This window comes from Lepidochelys kempii, chromosome 1, assembly GCF_965140265.1.
Source record: "Lepidochelys kempii isolate rLepKem1 chromosome 1, rLepKem1.hap2, whole genome shotgun sequence".
Taxonomy (NCBI): Eukaryota; Metazoa; Chordata; order Testudines; family Cheloniidae; genus Lepidochelys; species Lepidochelys kempii.
The window spans coordinates 228,495,144-228,517,223 of NC_133256.1; the positions used below are offsets into that span (position 1 = coordinate 228,495,144).

The following is a 22,080-nucleotide window of genomic DNA, read 5'->3' on the forward strand; positions in this document are numbered from 1 at the left end:
CATGTGGATCCTACCTCAGATTCAGCTGGAAACCTGAGCTTTGAACCTGGCCCAAAAACTGAATCTGATGTTGAGCTGAACTCCATTTCTTTGACGCATCTCTAAATAAAACAAATGAAACCCTGTAACATTGATGAAATGGCTAAGGATATATTTAAAAAAAAAATTGCGGGTGGGAGGATTAGCTGCAAACAGACAGATTATCCAGGAAGGTTCAGACACTTTGCAATGCACTGTCAGCAGGATCTGGCCGTAAAACCAGAATATGTGGCCTGGGAGGATCATCCCATTATAGGAGAATCCTTTGGTCATGCAGAGCCAGTGTAGAGGCTGTGATGGTGGGTCTCCCTCCTGCTGTGGGAGGGTGTGGCTAGAGGCAAGGTGCCAATCTCTAGCTGGTGTTTTGGCCCTTTGGACCGTTAGCAGCAGCATAAATTAGAGCACCCTATCCTGCGGGACCAGCCTCCACACACAGCAGCCCAGGATTTGGAGAGTACAAAGATGAGCTTTACGCCACTTTTGTACATGCACACATAGAATCATAGAATATCAGGGTTGGAAGGGACCTCAGGAGGTCATCTAATCCAACCCCCTGCTCAAAGCAGGACCAATCCCCAATTAAATCATCCCAGCCAGGGCTTTGTCAAGCCTGACCTTAAAAACTTCTAAGGAAGGAGATTCTATCACCTCCCTAGGTAACGCATTCCAGTGTTTCACCACCCTCCTAGTGAAAAAGTTTTTCCTAATATCCAACCTAAACTTCCCCCACTGCAACTTGAGACCATTACTCCTTGTCCTGTCCTCTTCTACCACTGAGAATAGTCTAGAACCATCCTCTCTGGAACCACCTCTCAGGTAGTTGAAAGCAGCTATCAAATCCCCCCTCATTCTTCTCTTCTGCAGACTAAACAATCCCAGTTCGCTCAGCCTCTCCTCATAAGTCATGTGTTCCAGACCCCTAATCATTTTTGTTGCCCTTCGCTGGACTCTCTCCAATTTATCCACATCCTTCTTGTAGTGTGGGGCCCAAAACTGGACACAGTACTCCAGATGAGGCCTCACCAATGTCGAATAGAGGGGGACGATCACATCCCTCGATCTGCTCGCTATGCCCCTACTTATACATCCCAAAATGCCATTGGCCTTCTTGGCAACAAGGGCACACTGCTGACTCATATCCAGCTTCTCGTCCACTGTCACCCCTAGGTCCTTTTCCACAGAACTGCTGCCTAGCCATTCGGTCCCTAGTCTGTAGCTGTGCATTGGGTTCTTCCGTCCTAAGTGCAGGACCCTGCACTTATCCTCATTGAACCTCATCAGATTTATTTTGGCCCAATCCTCCAATTTGTCTAGGTCCCTCTGTATCCTATCCCTGCCCTCCAGCGTATCTACCACTCCTCCCAGTTTAGTATCATCGGCAAATTTGCTGAGAGTGCAATCCACACCATCCTCCAGATCATTTATGAAGATATTGAACAAAACCGGCCCCAGGACCGACCCCTGGGACACTCCACTTGACACCGGCTGCCAACTAGACATGGAGCCATTGATCACTACCTGTTGAGCCCGACAATCTAGCCAACTTTCTACCCACCTTATAGTGCATTCATCCAGCCCATACTTCTTTAACTTGCTGACAAGAATACTGTGGGAGACCGTGTCAAAAGCTTTGCTAAAGTCAAGAAACAATACATCCACTGCTTTCCCTTCATCCACAGAACCAGTAATCTCATCATAGAAGGCGATTAGATTAGTCAGGCATGACCTTCCCTTGGTGAATCCATGCTGACTGTTCCTGATCACTTTCCTCTCATGTAAGTGCTTCAGGATTGATTCTTTGAGGACCTGCTCCATGATTTTTCCGGGGACTGAGGTGAGGCTGACTGGCCTGTAGTTCCCAGGATCCTCCTTCTTCCCTTTTTTAAAGATTGGCACTACATTAGCCTTTTTCCAGTCATCCGGGATTTCCCCCATTCGCCACCAGTTTTCAAACATAATGGCCAATGGCTCTGCAATCACAGCCGCCAATTCCTTTAGCACTCTCGGATGCAACTCATCCGGCCCCATGGACTTGTGCACGTCCAGCTTTTCTAAATAGTCCCTAATCACCTCTTTCTCCACAGAGGGCTGGCCATCTATTCCCCATGTTGTGATGCCCAGCACAGCAGTCTGGGAGCTGACCTTGTTCGTGAAGACAGAGGCAAAAAAAGCATTGAGTACATTAGCTTTTTCAACATCCTCTGTCACTAGGTTGCCTCCCTCATTCATTAAGGGGCCCACACTTTCCTTGGCTTTCTTCTTGTTGCCAACATACCTGAAGAAACCCTTCTTGTTACTCTTGACATCTCTTGCTAGCTGCAGCTCCAGGTGCGATTTGGCCCTCCTGATTTCATTCCTACATGCCCGAGCAATATTTTTATACTCTTCCCTGGTCATATGTCCAACCTTCCACTTCTTGTAAGCTTCTTTTTTATGTTTAAGATCCGCTAGGATTTCACCGTTAAGCCAAGCTGGTCGCCTGCCATATTTACTATTCTTTCGACACATCGGGATGGTTTGTCCCTGTAACCTCAACAGGGATTCCTTGAAGTACAGCCAGCTCTCCTGGACTCCTTTCCCCTTCATGTTAGTCCCCCAGGGGATCCTACCCATCTGTTCCCTGAGGGAGTTGAAGTCTGTTTTCCTGAAGTCCGGGGTCCGTATCCTGCTGCTTACCTTTCTTCCCTGTGTCAGGATCCTGAACTCAACCAACTCATGGTCACTGCCTCCCAGATTCCCATCCACTTTTGCTTCCCCCACTAATTCTTCCCGGTTTGTGAGCAGCAGGTCAAGAAAAGCTCCCCCCCTAGTTGGCTCCTCTAGCACTTGCACCAGGAAATTGTCCCCTACGCTTTCCAAAAACTTCCTGGATTGTCTATGCACCGCTATATTGCTCTCCCAGCAGATATCAGGAAAATTAAAGTCACCCATGAGAACCAGGGCGTGCGATCTAGTAGCTTCTGCGAGCTGCCGGAAGAAAGCCTCATCCACCTCATCCCCCTGGTCCGGTGGTCTATAGCAAACTCCCACCACTACATCACTCTTGTTGCTCTAGAGGTGCCAACTCTATGGGTGCTCCAGCCCCGGAGCACCCATGGGAGAAAAAAATGGGTGCTCAGCACCCACCAGTTACCCGCCAATCTGCTATTCAGCAGGCCCCACCAATCAGCTGTTTGGCAGCGGGCAGTGCTGGGGGGGCAGAAAGAGGCAGAGTGAGGGTAGGGTGCACTTAGGGGAGAGGGTGGAGCGCAGGAACAGGAGTGGGAAAAGGTGGAGTGAGCGCGGGGCCTTGGGATGAGAAGAGATGCAGTGAGGGTGGGGCCTTGGGAGAAGGGGGGAAGTGGGAGCGGGGCCTTGGGGCAGAGCAGAGGTGGAACACCTATCCAGAAAAAGGAGAGGCAGCCCTGTGTGTGCACATGCATTCACAACTTATGCTGTGTGTTCTTTGACTGTAGCTGAGGATCTGACCCAGCCTTATGATGTTCTGTATGGGGAGAGGAAGAGACTTGGGTCCTACCTTAAACATTCTTGAAGAGTTTTCAACTGCTGCATTTGTAAGGGGTACTTTGGTCGGTTGCACATCCCCATATTAGAGCTATGTACACCAATTCCCCATAGTGATAAATACCAGTGTTGGAGCATTTCTTGTAGCTGAGGGAAGATTGGGGGGTTGAAGGGACATTGCCTGAGTGACATTTGCTAGGGACATTCTGCTTCCAAAATCTTGAAAGAGGCAGAATGATGCTGAGGCAGTGTTGGAGAGATGCAAATTTAGAAGATGCAGCATGCAGGCTGATGAGAGGAAGGGAAAGAGAGACAATTGTACCAGAATCCTGAGCTGCCCTCCCCAGCCACCCCCGCCCCCTAAAAGTCTGTAACTGGTATTAAAACTGAGAGGGAGTGGGGCTCCAGCAAACATGATGTACTAGGCCCCCAAATTTCTCTCAATGGATCTACATGCCCTTCCCTCTCTCTCTCCCCACCTTCCCCCCCTCCCTCCCCCACTGCTGTCAGTCAATCAGCAGGGAAAGAATGAGGGACTGGCCATGTTCCCACCGGATCTAGACTCACTCTCTTTGGAGAGTGTAATGCCTCTGCCCTTGCTATCATTCACATGAATCTTGAACCCAAGGAGTGAAATTCATCGTTGTGCTGGCCTTCTCTAAAGGGGTATATTTTGTCCAAGATTCCAAGATTCAGTCTGTTTACTTCTTGCTTCCCTAGTGAGGAAGAGATTCCCTTTCCCCATCGCCAGAAATATCTGGCATTACAAAAGCAGATTAAAATGAGTGGCACTGCAGATACAAAATGGAGCATGAGAAAAAAGAAGTCTGATTTGTGGGACACTAGTTCCTTTGCTTCTTTGTAAAGCCATGAAGTATCTCAGCCACCAAAGCTAAAGTGACTCTTGTTTTGGTTGAGACAGATAACCTATTGACCAAGAAAGATTTCTAAAAGGGACAACTTCCTTCCTTCTTTGCCACTGAATTGTCCTCCCAATCCCCATCACCAGCCAGATACTGGCTGCCCGTGCATGGGTTTGTAAATTAGGCAAAATTAAGGCTGGTTTTCTTGAGCTGAGCAGTCAGGGGTTTGTTTTGCAAAAAACAAGGCTAAAGGCTGGTTTAAGCTTAGATCTTGGTCCCATTTCAGCCCCTTGAGTTTGCGGGGGAAGAAGTTGGTTCGATTTGGCCTCTGCTCTACATTACCCATAGGACAATGGATAGCCTTGGTGTTTTCTAAAGCAACACCACATTTGTAAGTTACTTATCCACATTCTCTATAATTTAGTCTTAGGATGTATGTGTCTTGTGGCATGTCTTTTCATGCTGTTGATGTAAAAGGAAACTTGGAAAAAATCTATGGCATCTATTAAACTTTCACTAGCCATCAACACAAAGTACTTAGAAATGTCTTTTGGTATTTGTTTATTATACAAAAATAATCTCATAGAAACAACATCACTAAAGTCAGTTTTTTGAGGAATAGATTTGTACGGTCATAGGAGACTGTTTGACTTGGGTAATGTAACGCCTTAGTAGGGAATATCTGCAAGTCAAAGCCCTGGGAGAAGTTTTCTTGTCTACAGAAGTAGACATGCATTATGAGTAAGTTCTCGGTGCAACACAGATGTTGCTAAGATAGCTCTTCCATTAATAATTTACAGAGAAATGCACACTCCCAATCCACAGCTGTCCCTTGTGGCTCCATTAGTGATAACCGGTGTCAGTTAAAGCTAAACAAGAACTAAAATAAGAAATCTCCTTTAACCTGTTGTATTGCAAAAAATATTTGCCTCACAGCTTATTCAAATAAGCAAGACTGAGAGTAAGGATCCTAACTAAGTAGCCCTGTTTTCAAAGGTGCTGATTATGCACAGACACACTATATATTTTTACATGATGACAGGTGGCATAAAAGTTTTACTGGCGTGAGTTCGGGATAAGTTATGGAGGTCATCCCAAGCAAGTGCTGTTAAAACATTTATACCACACCGCAGTATCATGTATTTTGGGTGTGTAACCTATCTTACTGAAAAACTATTCCAGAAATATTTGAGGTTTAAAATATTTTATTGGAATTATTTTTCACATTTCTCTGCCTGCAAAGCAAGGCTGCCTTAGTCTCATGACTCCAGCTGTACAGGCCTCAGAGGGAGAGAGAAATTATAACACAGAACTCTCTTCTTTAAAAAAAAAAATCTCTCTCCCCTTTTTGTTAAACAAATCAGATTGTCATGATTTAAAGTTTTATTAGGGCTGGTTGAAATTTCTCCTTTCAAACTTTTTTTTTTAACAGAAAATTGGGATTTCAACTAAATGAAAATGTTTGTGGCCACTGTCTACTTTCCTTAAAAAATAATTCATTTTTTTCATTGGAAAACTAAAAATGATTCATTTTAGGGGGTGGAGATGATTTTTTGATGGAATGGTGAAATTTTCCCTACTGGAGGAAAAAAGCTATTTTCCAAACTCCTCTATGTCTGATATGTCGCAGTCTTCCAGGATAAGAAATAAGTACAGAAGACCTTTTGAAAAAGAGAGAGCAGGCAGGGTTCCCAGGTCCCTAGTAAGAGATACTCCTTTTTCTATTTCCAAAGGTGCCTGAGATATTAGACCCAAAGGATAAAATTTTCAAAAGTAACCCCTGATTTTGGTACCCATCCTGAGGCACCTTGGGCCTTGTTGTGAATACTGTGCGTCATCCAGCAATTGGAGTTCGAATGGCTCCCAACGGTGCTGTGGCTTTGTGTACTGAGAAGCCAAGGCAACAGGACTGTAGGGAGCCACATGACCATGTTCCAAGGCATTGGTGCTTCAGCTCCTCCAGCGCATCAGGAAGGAGTTGGGTGGGAAATTTTCAAACATAGAAACTGGATTCCTCCCCCAGACCTCTCCCACAGTCCTTCTTCTCTCCCATCCTGGGACACTTCTCTTTACAGCCCTCCTTTGTGTGGAGTAACATAGCAATGAATCCCCACAGTGCATAACCTGCGAAACATTTTGTCTCCTTGCTATCACATGTAAGGAGTGGTCACCAAGTTGCAATCTAAAGATTAAACAAGAGTAGCGTAAGTCAGCCAGCCGTTCTGGGGTTTGTTTCCATATTTTATTTTCAATCTCTTTATGTGAGCCTAGCGCTCCTGGAAGGTGCCAAATAGGCAGCCCCAGAGACTCAGCTATTTATTCACAGAATAGGTATAGTGTTGGCAGCAGCAGTCCTAGCTTCCCGGCACTACCGTGGTAAATTTGCCTCTGGATGGACTACATCTATGTGTGAGAGGGTAATTCAGTACTAGATCTCTCTACTAAGACTACTGATAAGGGTGTCAGTTGGCACCAACTCCTAGCAGTATTGTGGTGTGAGAACTGGTCTGAGATTGCCAACAGCCATCACCTGGTGATAAGTCACTGCTGAATTGGCTTGAATTGGAACCTGTGCAGTCAGACATTGCTAACCTGTGGCCTTGATCCCCAAGGGGGTCGCCTTCATTTATGTGGGAGGATATGAACCTGTTTCCTTTCCCGACCTGTTTTTCTGCGGAATGGGATTTGCTCAGTCATGCTTAGCATTCTAAGATCCTTAAAATTGCATTTTATTTTACCCTCCCCCCACCCCCAGCTACAGTACCTTTGCAGAATTGCAAATCTTTGCCTTTTGTGCTGACAAGATGAAGTTGTATTTTTTGACACATGCCTATTTTTAAATCTTGAGACAGAACCTGTCTTCATGGCTTGCTGACAGATGTGGTTTTTCTGGCTGCCACTCAGATCAGGAGCATCCTGTCAAGCATAAGACCACAATCTTGTCTGCTGAAGAAGATAACCCTAAGCATGTTTTATTTCTAAACATGTAATTGCTAAACAAACTTGTATGTGTTTGTTTTGTAATGTGCAAGCCATTTTTTTCCTGTATGATGTCCAGGATTTATACTATTTTGTGATGATGGATTGTATTTCCTTAAGTCCATTTGCTCTATAATTTTTTTAAACCTTGCAACTGAGCTTTGGTCTACACTGCGGGGGGAATTGATCTAAGTTACACAACTTCAGCTGTGTGAATAACATAGCTGAAGTTGACGTACTTAGATTGACTTACCGTGGTGTCTTCACTGCGGTGAGTCGGCTGCTGCCGCTCACCCATCAACTCCGCCTGCGCCTCTCGTGGAGCTGGAGTACAGGAGTCACTGGGAGAGTGCTCGGGGGTCGATTTATCGCATCTAGACTGGACGCGATAAATCGATCCCCACTGGATCGATCACTGCCCGCCGATCCAGCGGGTAGTGTAGACATACCCTGAGTAGATATATTGACTGAACCAAGTAGAGCTTTTTTAAAAGCTTTAGATGGAACAAATCAACTTATTCAGAGAATCTTGAAGGAAAAAGAACCCACTGATTTGACTAACAATGCAAGAAAATATTAGAGCATGAAATAGTTAAATAGTTCTTAGTATACTGACACAACATTTCTCATTTAGTTCTATTTATCTGTTCAAATGGCTGCATTATACCTGATGTATTACCCATCATGTCATGATCATCAAATGGAAGTCAGCTGGCCCTGCGTAATCAACTAGATTCCTCCTTTGTTCTTTTCTGCCAAACAAACAAACCATGTGTTCCTTTGTTTCCTCACACAGGGCCTGATCCTGGTTTGTGATGAGCACACCCAAGTATCCCATTGATCACAATGGGATTTGCAGATGCTCTTCACCAGTCAGAATCAAGCCCTTATAAATGGGAAGGAAGGGTCCAGGAGAGCTGAACAAATTACATGGCTCAAATATTAGGGATGAAATGCAGGCCCCATTGAAATCTATGAGAGTTTTGCCATCGACTTTAGTAGGGACAGGATTTCACCATAGGTCTTTTGACATTTTGTTGTTTGGTTAGTTGTTGGTTTTGTTTCAGGGCATCATTTTCAGGTTGAAAATATTAAGCACAAATTTTCAATAATAGGTTCTTGAGTTGAGTGTGTCAAACAGGTGGATGGTCAGTTGGGTGCCCCCCAAAAAAGCAATTAAATTCACAACATGAATAAACAGATCCATATTCCATTAATCATTTTGGACCTGCAGCTGTGTATTTTGTATATTCAATTACTTGTTCTGCTTGTTTATGCTCATGTAAGTATATTTTCATTCATGATATAGGAGTCTGCATGACAAGCTTTCTTGAAAAATACTCACTAGTCAGTGTTCCTGGATTGATTTGATTTGTTCCCCCAACTCCAGGAACCCCAGGAACTTTATTAAATTCTTTCACAGTGTTCATGATATGTGTAGACCTCCCCCCCAGCACCCTCAATCTCCCCTTCCCCCTACCCACCCTTCTTCTGGTACTCCTCACTGGAAAACTAACCAAGAATGACGAGCTTTTTAGAAATGTTTTTGTTTTGGACACCATCTAATATTTAGGAATATAAGAGTAAAAACCTAATAGGTCACAGAGGTAATAGATGAAATAAATATCTAGGTCTGGATACACAAAGGGACACCTAACTTTTAGGTACCTTGAAAATTACTGGAATCCACAAAAGCATGAGTTATGCACTAATGCTATCTACACAATGAATGGGAAGAGACAAGTGCCTGAGAATGAGATCCACAAAAGCCAGCTCACTAGGGCAGCTCACTGCTTAAACTAGCCAGTCAGAGATGCTGACAAGAGGTGTGTGTCCTAAACCTCACCCCTTTGTGAAGTTTGGTGTCTAAATCTGGGCTGTGGGGAGGCACCTGTTTCTGCTAGCAATTCACAGCCAGGACCCCCCTCTCCTAGAATCAGGCAGCTTAGGCGCTTAAGCTGTTCCTTGTGAGAACGGCTTAGGTGCCTGCTTACCCACACAAAATGGAGGAGGCTGCCTCCCTTATCTCCTTTAGCCCAGTGATTAGGGTTCCTCATCCAGGATATGAGATCCAGTTCAATTTCCCTTGCTGCCTGATATGAAAAAGGGATTTGAAAAGAGGAGTTTCCGTCCTCTCAGGTGAGTGCCCCACCCACTGGACTATAGCATGATTCTCACTCAGTCTCTGGCCCAATTGCTATTTAATTAAGGTGGAATGGCTTCAACAGGAAAGATTCAGGGTATCCACATCAGAATATCCCAGAGTCCAGTGGCTACAGCATTCACTTGAACAATTGAAGATCCCTTCTCATCAGGCAAAGCAGGAAATTGAACTGGGGTCTCCCACCTCCTGGCTGAGTGCTTTAACTGCTGAGCTAAAGGTTATAAGGGAGGCCCCCAATCTACCTGGCCATTTTGTGTTGAGTTAGGCATGTTCTCAGCACCAAACCATATCAGGCCCCACAGTTAAGATAGACAGAGAGGCGCTTGTCTTCAGCTGATGTGAAAGCTGACGCATAGGCAGGACATAGGAGTGGGACACTGGCCTGGGGCACTGGTGTGCATACCCAGAGGCAGGAACTTAGGCACCTAGGGAAATTTTACAGCAAAACTTTGGGTGCTGTTAGTGAGTTTAGGCACCTATAGCTTTGGCGTCAGCCAAGCAGGGATTTTGTGGATTGCAGTGGTGCCTAAAACTTGGCTTCAGGTGCCTAGTGAGGATCTGGCCCCTAGTTGCTATCAGGGCCATGAAGTATCTGGTATTAAACCAATACAAAATACTTGATCCTAACCAGAAAGCCAAAACTGGGTAACTTTTTTTTTCAGCAATCTTCTAAATCTACTAATTATCATTAGTAACCGTTTCAAAGCCAGCCACACATGGATCCCCTGCCCAGACTGAGGTCATTACCAACATGAAATGGCATAACTGGGAAACAAGTAGCAAAATAAATAAATAAATACAACAAAATAAAATGTCAACCAGCATTAGTGCCATGATGGTTTTGGTTATACTTTATATTAAGGATACATTTATAAGTAGCTTCTAATGGTTAATAAATTATTAATAGTTATTTTAATACATGGTTAGTCAATTGCTATAGATTGTTACAAAGTCCAAAGTTACAAAGCCAGTGATTTTGCTTATAATCCTGTTTTATCCCCGTCTTCAAGATCTTGTATTGATGTGCTTATAACCTCCGATAACACATACTACTCATGTATGTAACTTGTTTGTAACAGCTATTTATGGACGTAACTTTAATATAATGCATGATTGAGTTTTTTGTCTTTCTTGGTACTAAAGTTAATTAGATAAAAAGAGAAAGAGGCTCAGATTATTCAATTCCAACAGTTCCATGCAAGCCCATTGGCCCTGATAGTCTACTTTACCATGGAACAGGATACTGCATTATAGTCAATATTCTATGCAGTCTTTCTTATGGCAGAATTTTAAAATGCAGTTGTCAGTGTTTGAATCGGAATGATTTATCTAGGAATAAGGAAAAGCAGCATACAAAAAATAACTGAGTAGGTGAAACCATGGAGTTAGCAGACAGACAAGTGAGAATATACAGGATGAAATATGAAGTGAAACCATTGCAGAACTCCTTTAATAAGGTGATGACAGGAAGGCAACATTCATGCAGGCAAATCCAAAGAGCTATACTGGTAGGATGCTCTTGCACTGATTGTGGATGGAAGATCACAAGGGAGAGGCCAAAGACCTTGTTGCACCAGGGGACCTCAGAGAGACCAATCTGCATGACATCCTGGTGTGCAATCACAAATTTTGGAAGAAGGCTAAATAAGTCATTGACCATAGTAGGGAAGTGGCAAGGAAGAAGAAGAGGGAGTGTGAATGAAAATAAAAGTTGACCAGTACATGAGTGTCACAGTGAGTGGTTTAATCATTTTCAAGGCCAGTGACCTAACAATATTTTTGTGGGGTAGTACAATGGAAAGATCATTGTATCAGCCTTACATTTGGTGCAATAGTGCTGTTAAGAGATCTGTGATAATTAAGGGTGCGCCTACAGAGGAATAAGAGACCTGCAGCGTGGGCCGCAGCTGGCCCTGGTCAGTAGGATCGGGTAGATGTTTGGGCTTGCGCTGTAGCCCAGGCTCTGGGACCCTCCCTCCTTATGGGGTCCCAGAACTCAGGCTCCAGCTGAGCCCGAACATCGGCACAACAATTTTACAGTGCCAAAGCCAGAGCCCTGTGATCCCAGCTGACCTGGGCCAGCCGCAGATGTTGAATTGTTGTGTAGACATGCCCTAAATGGCAGTGTGGATTAACACACTAGCCCAGGGGTGGGCAAACTTTTTGGCCTGAGGGCCACATGGGGGTTGTGCAACTGTATGGAGGGCCGGGTAGGAAAGGCTGTGCCTCCCCAAACAGCCTGGCCCCTGCCCCCTATCCACCGCCTCCCACTTTCCCCCTCCCTCAGAACCGCCAACCCATCCAACCCCTCCCCCCCTCCTTGACCCCTGACTGCCCCCTCCCAGGACTCCCACCTCCTATCCAATCCCACCCCCCACCCTCGTCCCCTGACAGCCACGACTCCTATCCACACCCCCGCCCCAACCGCCCCCCCCGGGACCCCACCCCCTATCCTACTCCCCCTGCTCCCTGTCCCCTGACTGCCCCTCGGGATCCCCTGCCCCTTATCCAACCCTCCCCCCCACCCCCGCACTCCCCGCCCCTTTACCATGCCGGAGCCAGCCACGCCGCTGCACTGCCCAACAGGAGAGGCAGGCCAGAGCACCGTCCACATGGCGGCGTGGCTGCAGGGGAGGGGCCGGGGTCCCCGGCCGGGAGCTCAGGGGCCAGTTAGGACGGTCCCCTGGGCCGGATGTGGGCCACGGGCCATTATTTGCTCACCTCTGCACTAGCCTCTCACTTCTAGGCTCAAATCCAAATCTTTTCTATCTCAGAGACATAAATGAGTATGGTAGTGTCTGTGTAGGTTTTAGCTCATATCACAACCTCTACCACTGTATAGAAACAAAGGGACATGATTGAAAGTCAGGGAAAATCTAGAAGTGCGGTAGTGATGGTGTCTCAGGTCAGGATTAAAATACTAATAACAGATACATTTAAAATTAAATTACAACATTTTTATCCACCAAAAGCACAATTCTGCTACCCACCAACATTGCCAAAAAGCACAGGCTCCACATTTATGTTCCAGTCCGCTAAGTACACACTTACCTGGAGTACTGGAAATTCCTAGAATCAGAAATGTTGATTGGGAGATACTGTTCTCATTACCAGCAGCACATTTGCCCTGAAATTCTTGTTGAAATTTGTAGAAGCCATCATCGGTCATGGTCGTGTCTCGTTACTTTTCTGAATTTACCTTATGTATATAAATTTCAGAAGAAGGACACATGTAGTTGATTTTACTTATTAATGCAGTATATCACTGTACTAAAAGGTGTTTCTTTCTTTTACAGGAAAAATAATGACCATGTCATACATTTTGTAGGCAGACAGCAGGTAGAGTTATTTAACAGCTATACTGAATAAAGACACACACATGAAAATAAGGTATTGTTTTATTTTACAGGTGACAGGGAAAAGTCTAGAACCTTCCAGTACTGGGACCTTTTAGTGATAGGAGAATAAAGTGAAGCCCTTTTGGTGTGCAGACTATTCTCTTTCATCTGCATTTAGTCTTTCACTTGACTTGTGAACTGTGACCTTTCAGTTGACCTGTGATCTCATAAATTCTGGAAGCTGGTACACACAAATCACTGCAAAAATCAACAAAAGCAACAAGAAGCAGCTCTTCATGATCGAAACCAGAGTGGAGAAGTTGCATACAAGCAAGGAAAAGGCACAAAGCCTGCAAATGTGTTGGGAAGCAGTGAAAGCTCCATTGGTTGTTTTTGATATTTAAAACTGGACTGGAGAAAAACTACTGTAGGTATAATCCTGCATTGGCTGGAAAATGGACTAGAAGGATTAATTTGGTATTTCCTATCTCTATTCCTTCCACGTTTCTACAATATATTTTTCAGTTGTAGGAAGGAGCAACACATCAGACCATACTGTGATCTCATTTATGCTAGTGCACTTCCACTGACTTCAGTTTGGCCTACGATGATTAAGGATAAAATCTTGGCCTTATTAAATTCAATGGCAAACTCCCGTTTGACTTCATTGGGATCATGATTTGCTCCTTAATGACTATTTTCCTGTTTCTTTCCGTCTCCTAAACTAAAGTCTTAGGGCTAGATTGTGGCAGCTGTTCTACAGCTTGATGTAGGAGGTGGTGCAGAGCAGCTCAGCACGATTTCTGCCAGTGCTGCTCTTTGTGTGTGGGGCGGAGCAATTCACTCCATCCATTAGGATTCATACAGGCCAGTGCAGAGAAGTGGCTGGAATCAAGGCCTCACCTTCTCGCTGTTCCTCCTCCTCCTCCTATTTTGGGCAACCTGTTCCCTGGTTGTCAAGGGAAGTCAGAGCAAACAATGCGTCTGCTCCCAAAAGCCCTTAAGGAGCTCTCTAAGGTGCGGGAGGCTTCTTCCATGTCCTTGTGCAGTGAGCCAGAACCTCTCCCAATCTGGCCCTTAAATACAAATAAACTCTGCAGGTCAGGTGGCTGCTAAACTTTAAATCCAACACAAAAATATAGTTCCTGGGGTGGGGATCTCAACCTTTGTTGTCCATCACAACATAATAGAGAGATGGCCATATGGGCCGACTTATCTCCCGTTCATGGCACATATCATTCACTTTCTGTATGGAAACATAATATTTTGAAAGTGATTAATATATTTTTAGTTCAAACCTTTTCCACAGCTTGGACCAGATCTTAGTGAAGAGAGTAACTCATGAATCAATTGCCTGGACAATCTCCACTGCTATTTGCAATCATACATCCCAGTGGCAACTAACTGATAAACTAATTTTAGGAAAGTATTTAGTGTATTTTTAGCTTTGTTCAATATGATTTAGCTACCTAAACTAAAAGAGCCAGCACCGTGTGAACAATCAACTCGGCAAAAACCCAGCAAATGCTTCATATATCTCCAGTGGTTCACAAACTACTGGTATGCAGTGAATATAATACCTTGAATGCTCTAGTAATATACACTAATTCTTGGATAAAATTCTCCCTTGAATCTCACTTTGTTCACAAATTGCAATTAATCCTAATCTTAGATTTTCCTGTACATTCCCAGCAATATACAATTCAGCTCTTCCCAATGTGATTTTTAAGAATGGCAGATATTCAGTAACTTAGAGCAAATACTGATAATCACTTGCTTCATTAGGCTTCTGTGCTATTAAATATCTACTGTCATCTGTCTAATTCCTCCTCATTTCCTTAGCAAAGTGATTCAATCAGGCATGTGTTATCTTTCCTAGATCCTTTTCTGACCAGAGGGTAGTGTGTAGGAATGCAGTTTGTCAGACACATTGTGTCTGAAATCCTTTGTTGGGGAAGTGTGGGGGAAAGAGATTTTAAATTGCCTCAAACACTTCATCAAGGCCATTCCCAGGTTTTTTTATATCTGCTCATTCAGAAAAACAACCATTCCTTTATGATGTTTTATTCACTTTCTGTTTGCATGTGACTATATGTAATTACAGTACAGTAAAACATACATTATACTCTCCAGCGGTATGCATGTTCCACTAAAAGTTATTTTGTATTTTAGCAAGGTTTTAGAATCATAAAGGTGACAACATTTGTGGCTTTAAAGGACATGGGAGAACTTGTCTGTCCTTTCTGCTTGTGGGGGGGAACTGTGTGAAGGTATTGGAGGACTAGCAGCACTTGAGTGGTGGTAGCTTAGATCCACACTAGAGTGATTGTGTGAGCAGCTGACAGGTTGTGCCCACTTGAGGTTTAGCTGGTTTCCCCTGAAACACTGGTCACCTTGATTTAAAAGCATCAGCACACGCAGGTTAAGGATATTGGTGTGTGGATGGGACTCGAGTTAACTGCAAAGTGAAGATAAGCCCTTAGAAGCACAAGTCCTGTTGAAAGTCTAAATCACCTATAGGGACTTTTGAAAATCCCATGCTTGCACCTTAGGATGATAAAAAGAAAGCTGATCCATAGTGTCCCCTGGCTCTTAAGCATCATAGGATGGTTGGTATGCCATTATATGTTATACACAGAGAGAGGATGAAATAGTGGGCTTGCTGGAGAATGACTAAATTTCTGGCAAAGAAAGAGAATGAAAGGAGATTTATAGTATATAAAAAAGAGAGAGAAATATCCATGCATAAAACTAAATATAAAATGCCTAAACATAATCCTTAGTGGATTCACCACTTGAAAAATAGCTCTCTGAGAATTTCAGAAACCTTGACAGACCAAAAAACCCAAAAACCTGGGCCTCTAATTGTAAAACTTTTTACCAAAAAGAAAAAAGAAAAAAAAAGGCAGTGGCTTTAGTCATTCAGTTCAGATAACCACCTTTGAGCCAGGAAACTCCATGGGATTGACCTTTCTGAATTTCTTCTGCATTCTTCCATTGGGAAGCAGGGTTTGCAACCCTCATCATGTGGTGAAAAACTAGGATCTGGCCCCAGGAATCCACAAGAAGTACAGGGTCCTGCAGCACCTCTTATGGCTCTCCACTGGCTCTGGTCCCTGGTACCCTGCCTCCATCCCAAAGGAGCTATACTACTAGGTCTTCCCCTTCTAGGCCTTCTATGGTGTACATGAATTTATATAGGTGTAAACGCACACAACTTCAGTCTGTGGTGTAAATTTCACAGCCTCTCCATTTTATTGCAAAACTGTATTCTCTTTTCTTTGAGCTTTTACAGTACATGAAAGATTCTTGAAAAGTAGATCATTTAATGTTATAAACTTGGAAAGGAACAAAAATGATTAAGTGTTTCAATACTCACTACATTCTATTAAATGTTCAAAATACATATGGCTGCAAGGATACAAATTCCAGTGGGCTCTGATAGTTCTAATTTCTTTTTAAATTCTGTGCAGCTTCTTTACCTACTCATGTAATCTGTCACTAAAAACTTTAAATTATATAGTCACAAAAATAACCACATTAATGTGATGTATAAGTCTGAAGTGTAGGTGTAATGGATCCCAGTGGATGCTTGTTTTGTAATTTATGGTGCTCATATGTTGATTTTAAACCCTTATTGCTTTAGCATTCATTTGCCTAATGGGACACTCTCCAGATGGAAGATAAAAATTACGCTGACAATGGAACAATGGACCTGTGAAATTGATTAGAGTTAATCTGCAATGGGATTTTTTTCAGTACTTGTGTTTTTTCTCTCTCTCTTTCTCTCTCTCTTTCTCTCTTTACAGAGGGTATGAACTGTATGAACAAAGATCACGGGTGTGCACATATCTGCCGGGAGACGCCCAAAGGTGGGGTTGCCTGTGAATGTAGGCCTGGCTTTGAGCTTGCCAAAAACCAGAAGGACTGCAAATGTAGGTAGATGGAGACTAAATATCAAATGCCCCAACATGTCTTATTTTCCACATTGCTATTATTTTCCAGAGATAAAGAAATCAGCTAGGCTTTGGCCAGAGGTGATTCAGACTCTATCAAGACCATTAAAGTGTGTTCTTTTTGTGAAGTACTTATTTGGGGGAGGGTGAAAAGTTTTTTTAGGAGTACAGCCTCAAAAGAGATTGGTCTAATGTCAAACCTTCAACCTGAACTCCCCTGAATAAATACTAGGGCAATTCAGATCCAACTTTGAAATTTACAGTTCAACACCATTTCTCGTCTTGAACAGAGGAAATGGGAAGGTGGGAGAAGATGTTTTGTTTTTGAGGGGAGAGGGCAGGGAAAGGGGATGGGCAGGGGAAGAGGCACTTAATTCAAACTGTATTTAGAAAGCAAAAATATCCACTATAAATGAATGCATATCATTAAGATTCTATCTTACAAGACAGTCATGTTCTCTTGAAGTGGCATTGAGCATTAGAGCCATAAAATGAAGTGCACCTACTTTTCATATTTAAAAGACAGGTTTTCAGTAGTATTGGTTGCATTGACATGGACTACTGCCTTTGGCATTACTAGGAAGGCACATGGCCATATCATACATGACATTCTTGAATACCATATTTTAGATGATGGAACACAAGCATGTCACCCAGTGCAATTGGGAGCATAGGATTTTCCATACAGGGTAAGACAATTGATCCTTCTGTAAGAGCCTTATCCACAGCCTGCTGAAGTCAATGGAAGTCTTTCTATTGACTCTAGTTGGCCTTCAATTAGGCACTAATACCTTAACTTGCCTCCCTAACTAGAAGTTTTGGAAGGGATCAAGGGACAAAGAATTGCTGTTACATTTCTTTAATGCTTTATGGAATAAAATGCCAAAAAGGGCCATCTGGTTTCCCCTTAAGGGTGATATTTTTGCCATGATCTTTGCTCCACCTTAACCTCTTTCTTCATGCGCCCTCCCTTCGTTAAATGCGATAAGCAATATTTTTCTGAGTGTAAAGAAAAAGATTATCTTTGAATGTCACTGAGAAGTGCCACAGATTAATGCACATTTTATCAATATTTTAAGGAAAAATAAGAGCACACAGTAAAAAAAAAAATAGTGTTCTAGTAGAGTTTTAAATGTGTTTTAAAAGTGAACATTTTGTTAGCTGACTGTGTGCAATCAGAATTTAAGATGGAGATTAACTTTACTTAATAATTATGCTTGTATTACCTGTATGCACATATCTGTATGTTCCTAGTGGAATATTTGAGCCTTCATCGGTGGAAGATGGTGATAGGAGAATTGGGGCCTCTACCAGTTTCATATTACTAGGCACATCACAATTCAGATGAACAAAAGACCTGAATTTATTCAGTACCCTGCAGAGTTCAAAATGTAGTTTGAGTTATAGTGAATTTTTTAGATCCCTAACCAGGGGCCCTGAGTCTTCAACAGCCACAGAATTTGTTGCAGAATCCTCATCCCCATTTGCTGCAGAAATGTGCTCAGAATCCTACAATAACTTTTTACTTCTAGCCCTTCTGAGTGTAAACTGAGAACAGACCAATACAGTGATATCTGTATGAGTAGTGAGACAACCTGAAACAGTAACTCTGGGAGGAATGAGCTGGCTCATTTATCTCTATGAAAGTCCAATACTGAAATGTAATGAGGATTTAAATGTTAATATTTGTAACAGTTTCATCATTGCAATCATTTGAATGAATTGGCTGAATCCTGAGCTGCACCTTTTTCAGCACTAAGTGCAGCTGAGTCAAGGAGCTGCAAAAGAGAGATTTACACCTTGGTCATCCTACATTAGCTCTGGCACCATCATAGATTAGAGCAGCCTCGGGGTTGCTCTAAAGAATTCTGGCTTATATTAGTCCCCTAAAGGCCATTTATGCTGATCAGGGATTACCAGAACATGCCACATCCCTTCCTGCTGCTGACCTTCCCTTTAATATTAGGGCTAACTGGGAGTGGATGGCACAGAGGCAGTAGAACAAGAGGTGATTTCCCCCACACTGGGTGAATTGGATAAGCATATTGGATGGCATTTTTGCAAGCAATCTATATTAGCCTAAATCTGCTTCAAGTCAAGTTGTGTGTGTGTGTGTGTGTGTGTGTGTGCAAATTATATTAAAGGAATGTTGAGGTTGAGAAGTCAAGCATTCAAAATTTAGGAAATGCCCATGCCATCCTAATTTAGCCCCTTGTGTGTATGCATTATGATTCAGTTTTTAATTACACCATCAAAGAGATTTTTTTTCCACAGAACTCCTGCCTCATTCAGTGCATAAGATGGTTGGTGCTCACTGAGTATTTTGTTTTATCCTCACAGTTCAATGTGTGGACCTGCACATTATACAAACCCTGCTCTGAAGACAGAATTATTCATTTCTTCATGGGCTTTTCTGCGTCATTTATCATTGTGATATCTGAGTGCTTCACAAACATTAATGAATTTATCTCCACCACACCTCTGTGAGGTAAAGTGATATTATAGCTCCGTTTTACAGATGGGAATCTGAGACACAGAGAGTAATGTCAAAAGTGTCCACCAGTTTTGCATGCCCAATTTGAGACATGCAGGGCCTGGATTTAGAGTACTTGGTACTTTGTAGCACTTAATATGTTCCAAGTACAGTTCCCAATTACTTAATTTGCATCTGTAAGTGCTCAGCCTCATGTTTCTCAAGTTGGGCACCCAGAAAATTAGGAACACATAAGTAGTGACCATCTGTGAAAAGTTTGGTAATGACTTGCCAAACATCATATAGGAACTCTGTCGCAGAGGCAGGGATAGAATCCAGTTCTTCAGCGTGGCATTCAACTTCCTTAGTCATGAGACCTTCCTTTCTCTTTCTGCAGTCCCCTGCCTACTCATTACACACTTACCGGCTTCTGCAACAAACGAGGCAGGAGTTCTACAAACCACAGCCATCACTGCACAACCTGAATTCATCACCTGAGTGGATCCCGCCTGTGCATGGAATGGGGCAGGGTCCTGTGGGAAAAGAAGTATGTGATTATGTAATTAAAATATCATAATACATAGACACAAGAGGCTCAATTTAAGTTACATGAGCAACCTCAAATCTGGCATTTCCTCGTTTCTGAATGTTTGACTTTGCAACCTAAACACACTTTCAGTGTAGGTTTTTTAAAATGTAATGCCCTAGGTTTTAAAATATGGTGACCGAAAGAACAAAAAATCCATCATGTGGAATCATACTTGCCACTGTACAGGTCATCAGCAGGTTGACCCTTTAGATCAGAGGTGGGCAAACTACGGCCCACGGGCCACATCCGGCCCGCGGGACCCTCCTGTCTGGCCCCTGAGCTCCTGGCCCAGGAGGCTCGCCCCCGGCCCCTCCCCTGCTGTTCCCCCTTCCCCCGCAACCTCAGTGCACTGCACCACTAGTGCAACGCTCTGGGCGGCCGGGCAGCGCAGTTGCAGAGCCAAGGCCTGACCCAGCGCTCTGGGCAGCATGGCTGTAGTGCCGCCAGCCCCCGGCGCTCCGGGCAGCGCGCTAACGGGGCAGGGAGCAGGAGATGTTGGATAGAGGGCAGGGTAGTTGGGGGGGTGGTCGGGGGAGGGGGTGTGGATAGGGGCCGGGGCGATCAGAGGCCAGGGAACAGGGTAGTTGGATGGGGCAGGGGTCCCGGGGAGCAAGTCAGGAATGAGAGCGGGGTTGGATGGGGCAGCAAGGGGCAGTCGGGGTGGGGAGTCAGGGGGTGCTCAGGGGACAGGGAGCAGAGGGTGGTAGATGGGGTAGGAGTCCCAGAGGTACCGTAAGGGGGCAAGAAGCGGGGGGGGTCGGATAGGAGACAGGGGCCAGGCCATGCCTGGCTGTTTGGGGAGACACAGCCTCCCCTAACTGGCCCTCCAGACAATTCTGGAAACCCGATGTGGCCCTCAGGCCAAAAAGTTTGCCCACCCCTGCTTTAGATCCACCACACAGACCTCTGCCATTTGAACTAAAGGAGTAACTGATAGCAATCGTAGGTGGTCATCCTCTTAGGACCACCCACCAGAGTGGCATCAGACACACACTTTGCCAGTGAGTTTCACAGATATTTGCTGACATCAGAGGAATGTTGAAATTCAGGAATCTTGGGTTCATTGCCAAGGTCTGTAGAGAAATGTGCTCTATTGAGCACAATCCATTCATCCTCTTTTCCCATTCAGACTGTTCCTTAGTTTGCCTCCTCTGCGAAGGATCCAGGATGTACCTCTGCACCTCCAGATATACCCCAATAATCCATTGTCTTTGTTTGTAAACAAGGTCCACACCTGTTGTTTATTTCTTCCTGTAAATTTCCTTTCTGGAAGATTTTGCAATCTCTTGATTACCATTTGGGTCAGTATGCAAACAAATATCCATTGTGAGACATACAATGCCCAATACGCACATGACCAGACAGAGAGATGAGTATCTGTTACCTCTTGCTTGAAAAGAACCTGTCTGAGACATGTCACCTCTTGGTTACCTGCTTTAAGAACATAATTTGCAGTACAGGCACGTAACTCCTTAAATATTATCTGCACATACATGTTGCCATGATTATGATGACCAGTGGGCTACTGGCTCTCAGTAAAGACATGACATGTCATCCTTTAGTGAATTATATGCATATATCTGACCCCAGGGACCCCCTATAAAACTTTATGCACTCTGTGCCATCTGCCAGTTGGCACCAACAGGTTCCTGGGTCACAGTCCTATAATGAAAAGTGTCGGGCAACCTTAACTATATAGACAACTTTACCTGCACCCACCTTTAACGACTTCACTGAGAGCAGACTTAGGCCAGTGCACGAGTACTTTCAAACATGCAACCCAATATGTTTACTCTACAAATCAAAACCTTCTCCCACGCCTTCCAGGACCCTCCAGCTTCCCCTGAGAGTGTTGTGGTGCAGTTAGGTACTGTCAATACAAAAATCTGCAGAACGTTGAAAATTTGGGGCAGACTAAAATAAATTTAATATCAATATTAGTAAAAAAAGCCATGCTGTACTCCTAGCTTTATTCATTGCACATTGTATTCAATATAAAACTCTTTTTCTTTTTTTTTTAGTTTATCTGAAGCTGCCACAAATTGCCAATGTGCTGCACCAGCTGTTACAGAAACTCCCAGCACCCAGGCTACAAAATGTAGATCTAGCTTATTGAAAATTACATGGTGTCTTGGCAATAACATACACTTCAGCCACATTTGGTAATAGATAGGG

General features: G+C 43.8%; 1 protein-coding gene across 12 annotated transcripts in view; it reads left to right on the forward strand.

Moving 5' to 3' along the window:
- SCUBE1 (signal peptide, CUB domain and EGF like domain containing 1) overlaps positions 1–22,080 on the forward strand; it is a 297,457-nt gene that overhangs the window by 143,047 nt on the left and 132,330 nt on the right. For 8 of the 12 annotated variants that reach the window (XM_073316746.1, XM_073316756.1, XM_073316792.1 and 5 more), the window contains one exon: positions 16,697–16,822. The exons of 2 other annotated variants lie outside the window; for them this stretch is intronic. In XM_073316746.1, the coding sequence (XP_073172847.1) occupies positions 16,697–16,822 (126 nt within the window). The remainder of the gene's footprint in view (positions 1–16,696; positions 16,823–22,080) is intronic. 2 more of the 12 variants (XM_073316764.1, XM_073316796.1) reach the window with 1 other exon arrangement.